This window comes from Salvelinus fontinalis, chromosome 6 (genome assembly GCF_029448725.1).
Source record: "Salvelinus fontinalis isolate EN_2023a chromosome 6, ASM2944872v1, whole genome shotgun sequence".
Classification (NCBI taxonomy): domain Eukaryota; kingdom Metazoa; phylum Chordata; class Actinopteri; order Salmoniformes; family Salmonidae; genus Salvelinus; species Salvelinus fontinalis.
The window spans coordinates 76,969,391-76,987,069 of record NC_074670.1 but is presented as its reverse complement, the minus strand read 5'-3'; the positions used below and the strand labels follow the sequence as shown (position 1 = coordinate 76,987,069).

General features: G+C 45.1%; 1 protein-coding gene and 1 pseudogene across 1 annotated transcript in view; both read right to left on the bottom strand.

The window, feature by feature from the left end:
• LOC129858471 (cyclin-J-like) overlaps window positions 1-11,821 on the bottom strand; it is a 37,040-nt gene extending 25,219 nt beyond the window's left edge. Inside the window, exons 1-3 of the mRNA XM_055927729.1 lie at window positions 11,558-11,821; window positions 9,911-10,019; window positions 3,512-3,722 (exon numbers count right to left, since the gene is read on the bottom strand). Of these exons, the coding sequence (XP_055783704.1) occupies window positions 3,512-3,722; window positions 9,911-9,988 (289 nt within the window). The 5' untranslated portion in view covers window positions 9,989-10,019; window positions 11,558-11,821. The remainder of the gene's footprint in view (window positions 1-3,511; window positions 3,723-9,910; window positions 10,020-11,557) is intronic.
• LOC129858671 (complement C1q tumor necrosis factor-related protein 2-like) lies at window positions 11,281-16,767 on the bottom strand (annotated as a pseudogene).
• Window positions 16,768-17,679: the final 912 nt, after the last annotated feature.

Genomic DNA, 17,679 nt, shown 5'->3' with positions numbered 1-17,679 from the left:
CCTGGGCCCTGATATTAATACAAACAAATTGTGTTCCAAAAAAAAAAAAAAAAAAAAAGGTCTAGTTGCCAGGACGACAAATACAAATTCCATCTAGACACCGTTGCCCTAGAGCAGACAAAAAAATGATACATACCTTGGCCTAAACATCAGCGCCACAGTTAACTTCCACAAAGCTGTGAATGAGCTGAGAGACAAGGCAAGTGCCTTCTATGCCATCAAACGGAACATCAAATTCAACATACCAATTAGGATCTGTCTAGAAATACTTTAAATCAGTTATAGAACCCATTGCCCTTTATGATTGTGAGGCCTGGGGTCTGCTCACCAACCAAAAACTCACAAAATGGTAAAAGCACCAAATTGAGACTCTGCAGGCAGAATTCCACATAAATATCCTCCATGTACAACGTAAAACACCAAATAATGCATGCAGAATTAGGCCGATCCCCACTAATTATCAAAATCCAGAAAAGAGACGTTAAATTCTACAACCACCTAAAAGGAAGCGTTTCCCAAACCTTCCATAACAAAGCCATCACCTACAGAGAAAACTACCTGGGGAAAGAGTCCCCTAAGCAAGCTGGTCCTGGGGCTCTGTTCACAAACACACCCCACAGAGCCCCAGGACAGCAACACAATTAGACCCAAGCAAATCATGAGGAAACAAAAAGATTGTCAAGAAATTTTGGAAAGAATTTACAAAAAAACTGAGCAAACTAGAATGCTATTTGGCCCTAAACAGAGAGTACACAGTGGCAGAATACCTGACCACTGTGACTGACCCAAAATTAAGGAAATCTTTGACTATGTACAGACTCAGTGAGCATAGCCTTGCTATTGAGAAAAGCCACCATAGCCTGTCTTCTCTTAAGAGCCAGGTCTGCCTATGTGCACACTGCCCACAAAATGAGGTGGAAACTGAGCTGCACTTCCTAACCTCCTGGCAAATGTATGACCATATTAGAGACACATATTTCCCTCAGATTACACAGATCCACAAAGAATTTGAAAACATACCGATTTTGATAAACTCCAATGTCTATTGGGTGAAATACCAGTGTGCCATCACAGCAAGATTGTGATCTGCTGCTGCAAGAAAAGGGCAACCAGTGAAGAACAAACCCCACTGTAAATATAACCCATATTTATGTTTATTTATTTTACCTGTCGTACTTTAACCATTTGCACATCTTTACAACACAATATATAGACATGACATTTGCAATTTCTATTATTTTGGAACTTGTGAGTAATGTTCACTGTTCATTTTTATCCCACATTTGTTTATTATCTACTACACTTGCTTAGGCAATGTTAACATATGTTTCCCATGCCAATAAAGCCATTAAATTGAATTGAGAGGGAGATACACAATGAGTCTGTCAATAGTGATGCGAAATACCTGCTATGAAGAGCAGAGTGTCCTGACTACAGAGAGGGATGCCAGGAAGAGTCATGTTGAAGTCACTGGGTATGGGACCATAGTTCCATGTGTGTACATCCTAAAATTGGACCTTATACAGTGCACTACTTTTGAACCCTAGTCCCGAATACAGTGCACTACTTTTGAATCCTAGTCCCGAATATAGTGCACTACTTTTGAACCCTAGTCCCGAATACAGTGCACTACTTTTGACCAGAGCTCAAGGGGTGTCTGGAGTCTTGGCATCTACGAGCACCATTGAAATGGGACACTAGGAAGGGTATTCCTTTAGGAAAAAGGCTTTGATGAAAGGATGCTAAATGTGTAGACAGACTTTGAACAATAGGTCTCATGTCCCTGTGACTGCTTGGGAAGAAGAAGTTCTGACACTCCATTTCCTTCTTCTCACAAATCGACTATGGACGAAAACGAACACCACAGAACCACAATTGACCTTGCTGTGAATGTCTATGAAAACACACATAGTTCAAACACAGGGAGAGTTTGAAAAGAGCCCCCAGAGAGCAGAGAGAGCCCCCCCCCCCAGAGAGCAGAGAGAGCCCCCCCCCCCCAGAGAGCAGAGAGAGCCCCCCCCCCAGAGAGCAGAGAGAGCCCCCCCCCCCAGAGAGCAGAGAGAGCCCCCCCCCCCCAGAGAGCAGAGAGCCCCCCCCCCAGAGAGCAGAGAGAGCCCCCCCCCCCAGAGAGCAGAGAGAGCCCCCCCCCCCCCAGAGAGCAGAGAGAGCCCCCCCCCCCCCCAGAGAGCAGAGAGAGCCCCCCAGAGAGAGCAGAGATATTACCAATAGGCTAACAGGATTAAGTTCTGACTGTTGAGGCACAATGGAGGCAGTGATTGATTAACCCAGCGCGGAAGCCCGTAGAATTTTAACAAAGACAATGTGTGCCTGTCAAAGTCTGAGTACCAAACGGCAACCCTATTCCCTAGTTAGTCCACTACTTTTAGCCAGTAGTGCACTATATAGTGAATAGGGTGCCATTTGTGGTACACAGAACAAGCACAGATCAGAGTGGGCATCAGACCTGAAACTCAGGGGAACCTGAGTAGTGAACAACAAACCAGACAGAGAAGTCCAGTTCAAGAACTAGGCCAGATTCCAGCATCTCAGGAGATTAAACAGCAAACCCAACCAGGACAACCTTGAATCAAACAGCCCTTTCAAAGCCTTCATCAAATCACAGAGCTGATCGCTAGAGGAACCTAGCGGGTGGGAGGGAGGCAGCTAAGAGAAGGGTCTGACTGTTCTCTCACTGAAAGACACAATCAAAAGCCTCCTTAATTAGTCAAGTCAGAGAATACGAATAACAGGGTTTTTGGCCGATACGTTGTCATCTTTTCATTTAGTGTTCCATTGAACTGTACGAGCTCCCCCCCTTAAAAAAAAAGCCTCACACACGTCTCCCCAGTGAGCGGGCCCCATCCCAGACTCACAGTTTGACAGCATCATTAGTGTAATTACCCATGATGCTGTGTTGATGTTCAGACAAGCCGTTAAAATCACCACACAGACTCACTTATAGCAACTACTCCTACACAAACTAGGCTACATGTAGTAACAGTAGCACAACTCCAAGATCACAATCAGTCATCTGACAAAACCCAGGTCCAAGGTTCCTTTGTGTCTTTATTCCTGTTCTAATGGCTTTCATACGCTGTGTAGGACATTCATTTAGATCTTGACAGATGCCACCGGGAACTAATAAAAGACCCAGAGGCAAAACCCCCCCCAGACGCGTTATCAAAGCTGTGCGCGTGAAGACGTACAGACACAGGCTAATCTTCACAAAGTCACAGAGAGTGGGTTTCTACCTAAACAATGTGAAAAGCCACAGCACCACAAATGATATAGGGCTTTCCAGCCAGCCATCATCTGGACACTGGAGTAAATTATCATTACAAAAGGTAATGGATGGGAACTGAGAGGGTTAGGCTGTGTGTAATAACAGTTATAACATATCTTATAACCATTCATGACAGTTTTTGGAACATCATTAACATGCTGTGTAATTCCACTGTCAGCTGCAGGAAACTGGCAGAGCCTTTATTCTGTAAACACACATGGTACTTACTGGCGAGGAGCAGGCAGGACAGAGCGATGACGTAGAGCTGTTTGACGGCTACATCGTAGTGGTCCATGAACAGGTCCAGTAGGTAGACAGACAGGTGTCTGGCTGTAGGACACAGCTGGTAGCGGTTCGACAGTATGGCCAGCAGGTCCGCAAAGTACCGACGCATCCCTATCTGAGGGGAGTGGGCCCTGTACACAGGCAGCTTCAACTCCTAGAGGGAGAGGATGAGAAAGATGGAGGGAATGAAAGGAGACGGAAGATGGAGAGAAGGTAGAGGGAAGAGAAACAATGTGGAGTGTAAGAATAAATATAAATAGGTTAACGCACAAACATACAGTGCATTCGAAAGGTATTTCAGACCCTTTGACTTGTTCCACATTGTTACGTTACAACCTTGCTCTAAAATGTATTCAATCATCCCCCACTCAATCTACACACACAATACCAAAAACAAAAATCACATAAGTATTCAGACTCTTTACTCAGTACTTTGCTGAAGCACCATTAGCAGTGATTACAGCCTCGAGTCTTCTTGGGTGTGACGCTACAAGCTTGGCACACCTGCATTTGGGGAGTTTCTTCCATTCTTCTCTGCAGATCCTCTCAAGCTCTGTCAGGTTAGATGGGGAGTGTCGCTGCAAAGATATTTTCAGGTCTCTCCAGAGATGTTCGATCAGGTTCAAATCCGGGCTCTGTCTGGGCCACTCTAGGACATTCAGAGACTTGTCCGGAAGCAACTGCTGCATTGTCTTGGCTATATGCTTAGGGTCATTGTCATGTTGGAGGGTGAACCTTCGCCCCAGTCTGAGGTCCTGAGCGCTCTGGAGCAGGTATTCATCAAGGATCTCACTCAGTTAATCTTTCCCTCGATCCTGACTAGTCTCCCAGTCCCTGCCGCTGAAAAACATCCCAACGGCATGATGCTGCCACCACCATGCACCACTGTAGGGATGGTGCCAGGTTTCCTCCAGATGTGACACTTGGCATTCAGACCAAAGACTTCAAATCTTGGTTTCATCAGACCAGAGAATCTTGTTTTTCATGGATCTGAGAATGGTTTAGGTGCCTTTTGGAAAAACGCCAAGCGGGCTGTCATGTGCCTTTTACTGAGAAGTGGCTCTCGTCTGGCCACTACCATAATAGCCAGATTGGTGGAGTGATGCAGAGATGGTTGTCCTTCTGGAAGGTTCTCCCATCTCCACAGAGGAACTCTGGAGCTCTGTCAGAGTGACCATTGGTTTCTTGGTCAGCTCTATGACCAAGGCCCTTCTACCCAGATTGCTCAGTTTGGCTGGGAGGCCAGCTCTCTAGGAAGAGTCTTGGTTGTTCCAAACATGCTCCATTTAAGAATGATGGAGGCCATTGTGTTCTTGGGGAACTTCATGCTGCAGAAATGTTTTGGTACCCTTCCCCAGATCTGTGCCTCGACATAATCCTGTCTCAGAACTCTACAGACATTTCCTTCGACCTCAGGGCTTGGTTTTTGCTCCGACATGCACTGTCAACTGTGGGGCTTTATATAGACAGGTGTGTGCCTTTCCAAATCATGTACAATCAATTGAATTTACCACAGGTGGACTCCAATCAAGTTGTAGAAACATATCAAGGATGACCAATGAAAGCAGGATGCACCTGATGTCAATTTCGAGTCTCATAGCAAATTTTCCAAAGGCACTGTAGATAGTTGTCAGACATGGCTACCATCTATGCCTACACAGTACATTTCCATGTAGAACCCAATTCTACATTTCAATTTAGGTCAGGAAGGGGAGTGAGGGGTACAGGGTTCCCCATGGTGGGTAAGGGGAGGGGGACAGGAAGTAGTGGTGGCTATTCAGCATGATAAATATCCATTAGGGTGGGGGCAGGGTTGAAGTCTGTTTGGGAAAGGGGGGGGTCCAAATGGGGCTGGTAGCTGACCATTGGTGGCTATTCAGCAGCCTGACCGTCTGGTAGAAACTGGTTTTAATTATTACCTTTAACTAGGCAAGTCATTTAAGGACAAATACTTATTTACAATGATGGCCTGCACCGGCCAAGCCTGGACAACGCTGAGCCAATTGTGCGCCACACTATTGGACTCCCAATCACGGCCGGTTGTGATACAGCATGATTCAAACCAGGGTGTCTGTAGTGACGCTTCAAGCACTGAGATGCAGTGCCTTAGACCGCTGCACCACTCTGGAGCCAAGTGCTCTATTGGCCAGTCAGTTTTAGCCATGATGTTCCTGTACTGCACGTGTCTGAGTGATGGAAGCGGGAAGAACAGGCGGTGGCTCAGGTCCCTGGTGATCTTCTTGGCCTTCCTGCAACACCTGGTGTTGCAGGTGTCCTGAAAGGCAGGCAGTGAGCACCCAATGGTGCATTCGTCTGAGAGCACCTCCCTCTGTAGTACCTTGGTCAGTGGCGGTGCCATACCAGGCTGTGATGCAGCCCAACAGTATGCTCTCGATGGTGCTGCTGTAGAACAGTGAGGGCCTTCGGGGACAGGCCAATTCAACCACTGCCTCTCAGGACAACCTCATGAGGTTAAAGAGTCGCTGTCGTGCCTTCACCACGGTATCCGTGTGTTTTGACCATTTCAGCTCCTCGGAGATGTGTAAGCCGAGGAACTTGACGTTTTTTGACCGTCTCCACAGCAGCCACTCCTAAAGTCCACAATCAGCTCCTTTGTTTTGCTGACGTTGAGGAAGAGGTTGTTTACCTGGCACCACACCGTCCGAGTGCCTAGCTCCTCCCTGTAGGCAGTCTCTTCGCTGTTGGTAATTAGGCCTACTGCTGTTGTCATGTCGACAGCGAACTTGGAGTTGAAACTGAGGCAGTCGTGGATATACAGAGAGTTCAGGAGGGGACTGAGGACGTATCCTTGGGGGGGGGGGCCCGTGTTGAGGAGCAGTGTGGAAGAGGTAATGTTTCCTACATTCACCACCTGGGGGGCAGCCCGTCAAAAAGTCTAGGGCCCAGTTACATAGAGAGGAGTTCAGTCCCAGGGCCATGCTCTTTGCGGTGAACGTAGAGCCAAGCTGTAGTGGATAAACAGCATCCTCAGATTTGTATTCCTCTTGTCCAGCTGGGTGAGCGCAGTGTGCAGTGCCATGGCAATTGCGTCATCAATGGATCGATTAGGCGGTAGGCAAATTTGAGAGGGTTGAGTGACGGGGAGGGAGGTCGTGATGTGGTCTTTGACAAGCCTCTCAAAGCACTTCATGATGACAGAAGTGAGTGCTACTGGTCGGTAGTCATTCAGTTCCTTTCCCGGGTACAGAGATGATAGCTGACATCTTGAAGAAAGTGCGAATAAAAGGCCTGTACTAGAGCGAAACTTAAAATGTCCAAAAACACAACAGCTAGCGGGTCTGCACAAGCTCTGAGAGCACTGCTAGGGATGCTCCCTGGGCCGGCATCCTTGCGAAGGTTAACACGTTTGAATGACTTACATACATCCTCTGTGGAGACAGTAAACACGTAGCCCTCGTTGTCTTCAGGGGCTCTCCTCGGTAGCTAATAGTCGTTATGCTCGAACCGTGAGAAAAAAGGTGTTTAGCTTGTCCGGTATGTTGGTGTCGCGACGTGACTGGCTCTCTTTTTGTAATCCGTGATCGTTAGAAGTCCCTGCCACATACGCCTCGAATCTGAACCACTGAATTACTCTTCCACTTTGTCCTTATACTTGTGTCTCGCCATCTTGAGCGATCTGCATAGGTCGATTTTGTTTAACCATACAATTGTCCCTGGTCACCTTGCCCTGTTTATAAGCAGCATCTGTCTCCTTCAGTTTCCCCGACAAGGCTGCCATCAATCCATGGTTTTCGAAAGACACAAATCGGTATCACAACATCTATGTATTTTTTTATGAATCCGGTGACTGAGTCGGTGTATTAATTGATCTTATCCCCAGAGACAACCTGTAACATATTCCAGTCCACGTGATCAAAACAGTCTTGGAGCATGGATTCTGATTAGTCAGACAAGTGTTGTACAGATGTGAACACCGGAACTTCCCTTGAGTCTTTGTTTGTAGGCGGGGAGGAACAAAATGGAGTCCTGGTCCGATTTGCCGAAAGGAGGACGGGAGATTGCCTTATACCCGTGTCTGAAAAGCATGTAGCGTTGGTCCATTGAGAATCTCTGCGAGTTGGACAGTCAATGTGTTGATAGTAACTCGGGAGCACGGTTCTCAAATGTACTTTTGTTAAAGTCCCCAGTGACAATGGACGCTGCCTCCGGGTACACGGTCTCCAGTTCGTTCAGGGTCACAATGAAGATCTTTGAGAGCATTTTTGGTGTCCGTTTGGGGCGGGATGTGGTAGTGCACTGGTGCCATTTGACACGCCCCATAGGACGCACCCAGTCTCCTAGTCAACCACACAGAACAGGAGAATATAGGAGCGTCACGTGAGCCTTCAGCTTAAAGACGCATTTGACAAGGGGAGAGATAAAGACACTTTCTCACAGATGTATAGCCTTTAATGCTTCATGAGTCTGTCTCTATCCTAATACAGGCTTAGAAAAACAAGGAGTTGTTTTGGTTTTTCAATAAATGCTTTGTTTCTTCATACCCCACATAGACGAATATTTGATTTAAAAAAAACAAGGGCTTTATAAATGTGGATTTATTTATTATCAGACTGAGTAGGGGTGGATTAATCTCTTTAAGTAGTGCTGTACCAGTTTGTGGTTTGCTGCTAGAGGCACACCAAAAACATCCACCCATACTAAAAATACAGGTTACTATTGTTTGTCAGAGACAGCGGGCCTACTTCCCTTCCCTAAGGATTGTCCAAATAACAAAACACTGCCCACGTGTAAAGCTAATCTTCACTGGATACTGACTTGCTGTAGATTGATGAAGAGTCACCCTGTAGTGCCTGTCAGCATGACCAACGTACCGAGGATCACAATCTATGGCACACGTGTGCCTCACATATTTAATCTGCGAGTTACATCAATTGTCTGTTGAGTTTGTTTGTATATAGGCAATACCTAAACAGCGGTGATCACTAAGGTGATCGGCAGCTGAAGGACAATATAAACAGTGCTAAAACGTGCATACAGACACCCCCATAAACACAACCCCCGACTTGAGTTGTCCTCTCTTCTCCGCCTCCCCCCGCCCCCTCCCTGCATGCCTTGCCTCTGGTCCATCTGTCTGAGGATTCAATGGTGCAGGGCATTGTGGGGAACCACAGCATAACTGATGCAGTGGAAGGCAGGGGGCTCGATGCAGAGGTGGGGGGGCAGACTAGCCTGCTGATGGGCTACAATTATTTAGAGATGTCGGGGGTGTCGTTTGGCTTTCTAAGACCTTACATCAGCATCCATGTTGTTTTAAAGGGATTTTTTGTCTTTGGTCTGCAGATTGGTTAAAGGGTTGGGGGGGGGGGGGGGGGGGTCAGAATAAAATCAGAAGGTTTCCCTGATCTACACTTCCCCTGGTTACAGACATCCAACTCAGTGATTTAGACACGAGTAAATCAAATGACTGTTAGGCTAAGTGAATGACTTGTAAGGAGACTGCCCGATTGTAACCGAGTCGGGGCAGCTGCCTGCAACAGTTCCATCTACTATCCAAATACTCCCCCTACATGTGACGTGTGCGTAGACACACACAAACCCCTACTTCATATTGTTCTTTCTAAGTAGAATCAAATTAGCTATGATATTCTTGCTCCCTTTATGTGGATGGCAGTCCAGTGACAGATGCTGCCATTAAATGGCCAAACAGTAAAATATCATCAAGCCGGAGGTTAGTCTAATTACTGCATCAGCCAATTAATGAGCCTCAACCCCTCTGTGTAATCTAAATTAGACCACGCTCACATAGATGACAGTCATGTAATTATATCCATCTGCCAACATTAACTACACTATATAGAATATAGAAGCTATAAATAGAAGTTGAGGAGTTGCTATCATGTCACTCTACTGGCTTGGATTTTCACCAATGGACTACAGTATGTCAACAAGAATCCATACATTTTACATTTAAGCCATTGAGCAGACGCTCTTATCCAGAGTGACATACAGGAGCAATTAGAGTTAACTGCCTTTCTCAAGGGATCATCAGATTTTTCACCTCGTCAGCTTGGGAATTTCAACCAGCGAGCTTTTGGTTCCTGGCCCAATGCTCTTAACCGCTAGGCTACCTAGATTAGTTGTCTTTTTCAGGTTAAGATGCATTTAAGCACAGGTGAACTGCATGCCACCAGACTCAAAGCTTTCTCCCTGGCATTGAGAACAACCCCATAATACACATTTCACCATGCAGTTGAGATTCTGATCACGTGGTGATGAGGAAAGTGGAACTCCGGGAATGAACCAAGGAGACCCAGAGACCTGGATTCATAGAATTAAATTCAGAATTCTATTCATTCTGATTCTATGACTGGCTGGTCTTACCTTGATGCGAAGGGACTGATGGATATCCTCTGCTAGCTGTCCTTTCCACCATTGTAATTCCCTTTCCATCTTTCCCATTCAGAGAAGGCCACAAGGATGAAGTTCAACCCTGCAGACACACAGCAATGTGGGCTAAGTCAAGAGACATCCTGGCTGTACGCCGCACGTTATGGTGTCTTATCACAACTTTAGGTATTTGATATCAAAAGGACAAGGACTTCTAGAATAAGTGGCAATATCCTATATCATACTGGTGAATAAAAATCTATTTTATAAGAGAGATGAAGTCCCAGCAAATAAAATAAGTGTTTATTTCAAGGGGAAAAAAACATTGTATCCTTTCTATTAATTTGCACTACGATTTATTTTTATAATATATATATTTTTTTTTAAATCGCATTGTAGAGATTAATGGGTTATGGGAGCAAAGTGAAACATGTCTTTGATATTAATTAAGCAATCCGTTTAAATCAATTGCAGTTAAAGATCAGCCTTTGAGTTTTAAAATAAATAAAAAAACACACATCCAATAGCCTTTCGAAATATTTCAAATGCAAAATTCTGGGAAACTATTCAAATTTGTGAGCTGCTCTCTTGTAAGCTTAAAAATGTGAGTTCATTTCCTCCATGACCATGTGTACAGTAAACATTGGTCACTGGAACTGCATCGCCCTTGATCATTCATGACTCAGTTCCATTCCATCTAAGAGCCATTTATCACAGGTTGTATGTTAAGAGCCGTGACGCTCGGTCTGAACATTAACACGTTTTGGAAGCATAAGGACTTTAAAAATCTTTCATATTTGCGAGAAATAATTACAAAAAAAAAAAAAAAAATAGTTAAATTGATACACTTTTATAGGGTTAGGATTCCCACACAGCAATATGTCCATGTTACAGCGCTTGTTTACGGAAAACAGACGGTGATAAAATAAAATAACTTTCCGAGTATCCGAATCTGTGCGTAACTGGAAGACAGACGTCACAAACCTGTCACTGAAAAATACTGTTGGCTGTAACAACTGTGTTAAAACCGGTTTAAAACAGTGCATTTTGCATGTTAAATTATTTTGATGTTTTTCTAGAACCATACATCAATTGAAAATCGCTTCTCGTTTAGATGGGAGTATTTGCCAGTTGTGTCTTTCAGCGCCAATTCGCCCTTTAAACAGAATATGTAAGTTCCTTGAACTAAGGAGTAACGTTGGGCTCCTTTGGTCCAATATTGGGCTATGGTACTGAACTGCAATACATTCCCCATGCAAGTGGGTGTGATGTAAATGCCTTAAAATGGAGAAGAAAAAAACTAAATGGCAATTGTAGCGCTGGGGTAATAAAATAACTTTTTTGTAGGCCTAACAATAAAAGTGCTACAATGTCACACATCTGGTATGAGAAAAACAATACGTTGATAATGTGAACATTTGTCAGGACTTTCTCTCTCGCTCATTTAGCGGTGTCAACACCACGAGTGTTTTTTAACAGAAAAGTAGACCACTCTTGCGGTTCAAATACTATTATTTATAGTCCTATACCTTAAACTTAAACAAAGATCACACCTGACTATTGACAGCATTAAATCATTGATACACACATTTAGTAAACTTTTAGATTCGCTAAATGTCCAAGATCGCATGTGCCGCTCACCCTATCTGACAGGAATGCCCCCAGACCTCTTTGTTTCACTCCGACATCCTGAATGAAGAATTCCTCTTTGGGAAGTTTTGTATTATCCTCGAAAGCGACGACTGTTTCAGTTATTCAGTTGACAAAGTAACAACGCTTCAAAACAGTTTAACTCAGCTGTTATCTCGTCTGTTTACACTTTCACAAAGATTTTTCCACGGATACTCGTTCAACGAAGTGGTTAGCTTCCCCAGCTGCTGTTGCGGTCGGTGAGGAGCTAGTGAATTTGCGTACGCGAAAGACCGAGTGTGAGATGGGAAATGTAGTCCAAAAACACGTGACCGAAATGGGCTAATTACGGCAGTAACTCATTCTCTAATTGATTTCAATTAAACTAAACTTGTCTCTCAAACACTGGCATTCTGGAAACGGATAGCGCTGTAGAGATGATTATAAATCAAGTTTTTATTGCAAATCCCTTTATTAACTTTCTCAAGTGGCATGTGTGTAAAAAACGTTGTCCTTTAGCACAAATGTACTATAATAAGATTTATAACACAAAATATATTTTTTTAATGACATCTAACACGGTTAGTGCATTCTCGTTTAATTTAGACAGAGAGGGATAGTTGCAAATAGGAAAAATAAGAAGAAAAGTTGCATGTAGGAACATCTTATTGCTGAATATAAACCCCAAAAAATAATGTGAATAATGTGAAAATAAAATTCTTTCACTCATTTTCCCTCCAATCAGCCATAACAAAATCAAATCTAATTTTATTTGTCACATGCACCGAATACAACAGGTGTAGGTAGACCTTACAGTGAAAGGCTTACTTACAAGCCCTGAACCGTCAACGCAGTTTTAAGAAAAAATAGAACGCAATGCAATTATTTTTATACACTGAACAAAAATAAACGCAACATGAAACAATTTCAAAGACTTTACTGAGTTACACTTTATATAAGGAAATCAGTCAATTGAAATCAATTCATTAGGCCCTTATCTATGGATTACATATGACTGGAAATACAGATATGCATCAGTTGGTCACAGATACCTTAAAAAAAAGGTAGGGACGTAGATCAAGAAACCAGTCAGTATCTGGTGTGACCACCATTTGCCTCATGCACATTCTCCTTTCGAGTATATCAGGCTGTTGATTGTGGCCTGTGGAATGTTGTCTGACTCCTCGTCAATTCCTGTGCGAAGTTGCTGGATATTGGCGGGAACTGGAACACGTTGATGTACACGTCGCTCCAGAGCATCCCAAACATGCTCAATGGGTGACATGTCTGGTGAGTATGCAGGCCATAGAAGAACTGGGCCATTTTCAGCTTCCAGGATTTATGTACAGATCCTTGCGACATGGGGCCATGCATTATCATGCTAAAACATGAGGTGATGGCAGAGGATGAATGGTACGACAATGGGCCTCAGGATCTCATCATGGTATCTCTGTGCATTCAAATCGCCATCGATAAAATGCAACTGTGTTCGTTGTACGTAGCTTAAGCATGCCTATTCCATAACCCTACCTCCGCCATGGGGCACTCTGCTCACAATGTTGACATCATCAAACCGCTCGCCCACACGACACCATACACGTTGTCTGCCATCTGCCCGGTACAGTTGAAACCAGGATTTATCCGTGAAGAGTACACTTCTCCAGTGTGCCAGTGGTCATTGAAGGTGAGCATCTGGCCACTGAAGTCGGTTAAGACGCCAAACTGCTGTCAGGTCAAGACCCTGGTGAAGGTGACGAGCACGTAGATGAGCTTCCCTGAGACAGTTTCTGACAGTTTGTGCAGAAATTCTTTGGTTGTGCAAACCCACACTTTCATCAGTTGTCCGGGTGGCTGGTCTCAGATGATCCCGCAGGTGAAGAAGCTATATGTGGAGGTCCTGGGCTGGCGTGGTTACAGGTGGTGTGCGGTAGTGAAGCTGGTTGGACGTACTGCCAAATTCTATGAATGACATTGGAGGAGGCTGATGGTAGGGAAATGAACATACAATTCTCTGGCAACAGCTCTGGTGGACATTCCTGCAGTCAGCATGCCAATTACACGCTCAATCAAAACATAAGACATCTGTGGCCTTGTGTTGTGTGACAAAACAGCACATTTTAAAGTGGCCTTTTTTATTGTCCCCAGCACAAGGTGCACCTGTGAAACCATCATACTGTTTAATCAGCTTCTTGATATGCCACACCTGTCAGGTGGATGGATTATCTTGGCAAAGTATAAATGCTCACTAACAAGGATGTAAACAAATTTGTGCACAAGATTTGAGAGAAAAAAGCTTTTTTGTGTGTATGGAAAATTTCTGGGATCTTTTATTTCAGCTCATGAAATATGGGACCAACACTTTACAAGTTGCGTTTATATTTTTGTTCAGTATAAATACTAAGCAATGAGTACTAGCTGGGCAACAGACAACTCAGTGTTACCTGGTGTCAATATAGGGCATAGCTTTTTCAATAATGTGGAACGATAATACAGTTGGCCTATTACAATTACATTTTTTAGAGAACATTTTTATTATTGACCAAAACTGAGTATAAATAGGCTGAACTATAATTGCAATGATAACAGGCAGAATTTTCTTCCCAAATGGACAAGGAAGCAAAAGCAGGACTATCTAAACAGACTATCTGTCCAGAACGGGTCATAGAATAGCCCATTCTGTTCAGAGTAGAAGATCTGCAGCCAAACCTGGTCCTGACGCTCTAACCAGAGAACCGTGGAGCCGGACGCTGGATCCCAGTTTTGGCATCAAACGTCTCGATCTTGTACTGCCCGTTGTGCACCAGCCCGATCGCCAAGTGCTTGTTGGCCAGTGTGACGTCATAAGTGAAGTAGTAGACTCCCGGGACAGAGCAGACAAACTTCCCAGTGTGACATCATAAGTGAAGTAGTAGACTCCCGGGACAGAGCAGACAAACTCCCAGTGTGACATCATAAGTGACGTAGTAGACTCCCGGAACAGAGCAAACTTCCCAGTGTGAGGTCATAAGTGAAGTAGTAGACTCCCGGGACAGAGCAGACAAACTCCCAGTGTGACATCATAAGTGACGTAGTAGACTCCCGGAACAGAGCAAACTTCCCAGTGTGAGGTCATAAGTGAAGTAGTAGACTCCCGGGACAGAGCAGACAAACTCCCAGTGTGACATCATAAGTGACGTAGTAGACTCCCGGGACAGAGCAGACAAACTTCCCAGTGTGAGGTTATAAGTGAAGTAGTAGACTCCCGGGACAGAGCAGACAAACTTCCAGTGTGACATCATAAGTGACGTAGTAGACTCCCGGGACAGAGCAGACAAACTTCCCAGTGTGAGGTCATAAGTGAAGTAGTAGACTCCCGGGACAGAGCAGACAAACTCCCAGTGTGACATCATAAGTGACGTAGTAGACTCCCGGGACAGAGCAGACAAACTTCCCAGTGTGAGGTTATAAGTGAAGTAGTAGACTCCCGGGACAGAGCAGACAAACTTCCCAGTGTGAGGTTATAAGTGAAGTAGTAGACTCCCGGGACAGAGCAGACAAACTTCCCAGTGTGAGGTTATAAGTGAAGTAGTAGACTCCCGGGACAGAGCAGACAAACTCCCAGTGTGACATCATAAGTGAAGTAGTAGACTCCCGGGACAGAGCAGGCAAACTTCCCAGTGTGAAGTAGTAGACTCCCGGGACAGAGCAGACAAACTTCCCAGTGTGAAGTAGTAGACTCCCGGGACCGAGCAGACAAACTTCCCAGTGTGACATCATAAGTGACGTAGTAGACTCCTGGGACAGAGCAGACAAACTTCCCAGTGTGACATCATAAGTGACGTAGTAGACTCCCGGGACAGAGCAGACAAACTTCCCAGTGTGAGGTCATAAGTGACGTAGTAGACTCCCGGGACAGAGCAGACAAACTTCCCAGTGTGACATCATAAGTGACGTAGTAGACTCCCGGGACAGAGCAGACAAACTTCCCAGTGTGAAGTAGTAGACTCCTGGGACAGAGCAGACAAACTTCCCAGTGTGAAGTAGTAGACTCCCGGGACAGAGCAGACAAGCTTCCCAGTGTGAAGTAGTAGACTCCCGGGACAGAGCAGACAAACTTCCCAGTGTGACATCATAAGTGACGTAGTAGACTCCCGGGACAGAGCAGACAAACTTCCCAGTGTGACATCATAAGTGACGTAGTAGACTCCCGGGACAGAGCAGACAAACTTCCCAGTGTGAGGTCATAAGTGAAGTAGTAGACTCCCGGAACAGAGCAGACAAACTTCCCAGTGTGAGGTCATAAGTGACGTAGTAGACTCCCGGGACAGAGCAGACAAACTTCCCAGTTGTGGCGTTGTAATTGTTCCCCCTCGTTCAGTAGAATCCGTTTGAACTGGATCGGGAGACGCTTTATAGGAGAAGGCAGAGCGGGCTGAGTTGGTGCCGCAGTTACATCCCCCCAGGAGCCTGTCTCACCCGTCTCCCCCTTGATGCCCCCCAGTCCGGCCAAACTTGGGGCCCCACGCGGGCCCTTCAGCCCTCGAGGTCCATGCTTGCCTACCACGCCCTTTAACTGGAGTTTACATTGTTTCCCAGGCCTGCCCTGTTCACCTGAAGATCAGACAGAGACAGGGACTGGCTAATTCACATTCATATAGTCACACCAGACAGCTCACAATACAGTGTACTGCATAGGAACACAAAATTAAAGCTAACACAGGAATTAATATCAAGGACTACAAGAGTGGTAGTGGACTAACAGGTAATACCTATACTGTAGGCTTCAGCTCAGTGGGCTAACTAACTCAGCCTTGAGTTGTACTACAGTACTCGGTTTCAGACCCAGTCCAGGCTAATACCTGGATGCATGCATTAGGCTTCTTACCTCTGTCACCCCTCCCCCTTCTCTCCTTACCTATCTGTCACCCTTCTCTCCATATCTGCTTTCCTCAGTCACCCCTCTCCCCCTCTCTGCCTACATCTGCCACCCTTCTCTCCCTTCTCTCCATTCCCCCATCCAGGCCATCCTTCCCTGGGGTAACCATGGGACCCATAGTCCCTTGAGATCCAGGGGCCCCTGGGTTCCACCGGGCCTGATGTCCGGGTAGACTACACACCAGCTGGGAGGAATGGATGGTGATGTTGTGGCCCTTCTTGTACAAGGGGTGTGTAGTCTCGATCTGGGACTGGGAGGTAGTGATGGTGGTGGATAGCAAGCACACCATGAGAGACAGTTGGAGCATGATGGTAGCTGAAAAGATAAGGGAGGCATTTAGAAATTATCAGTTGGAAAGCTGTGGTTGTAGAGATCATCAGCACCGATGCATTACACTGCTGTCATCAGCCAGAGGTTCGCTGACCAAAACAGAGATTCACAAATATTTACGAGACAGTGTATGGCTAATTTACTCAGCTGCACAATAAAAAAAAAAGTGTTTTATTTTTATTTCACCTTTATTTAACCAGGTAGGCTAGTTGAGAACAAGTTCTCATTTACAACTGCGACCTGGACAAGAATAAAGCAAAGCAGTTCGACAAGGTCTACCTACACCTGTTGTATTCGGCGCACGTGACAAATAAACTTTGATTTGGAATACACTTATTGCAATGTGAATGGCTCTTAAAAAGAGCCTTTGGTTGTGCATAGTGTAGTCTATGGTGTTGCCAGGGAACAGCACCCTCTTTGAAGAAGTAGGAGGTGAAGATCTCCCGCACACGGATTGCCTCTTGCTGCGTTGTTGGACCCCATCCTTGAAACATCCTGCAGAGCAGCAGACTGATATTTCATTCACTTAGTTAGCTATCTATACAGTATGTGAAGTTTGCTAGATAGCTAGCTAGCCAACTAGCTATCACATTGAGCAGCTCATTTGAGTTAGCCTGCACTGTAGGTAGTTAGATAATAATACATCATTGTTTTACATTTTCGAAATGGATTGACTTACTTGAATAGGTTCTCCTAGGCATGTGGACAACTGGAAACAGGGCAGCAAAGTTTGTTTGTCAGCAGAGCGTTTTAGAGGATATTACTATTGAACGATGTACCCAACTATAGGCCCATCTGCCGGCTAGCCGAGGAGGTCTACCAGCGAATTCTTGGGCTACAATACCTCTTTTGCCAATTGGACTGGACCCTTTATTGCCGACACGGAGCC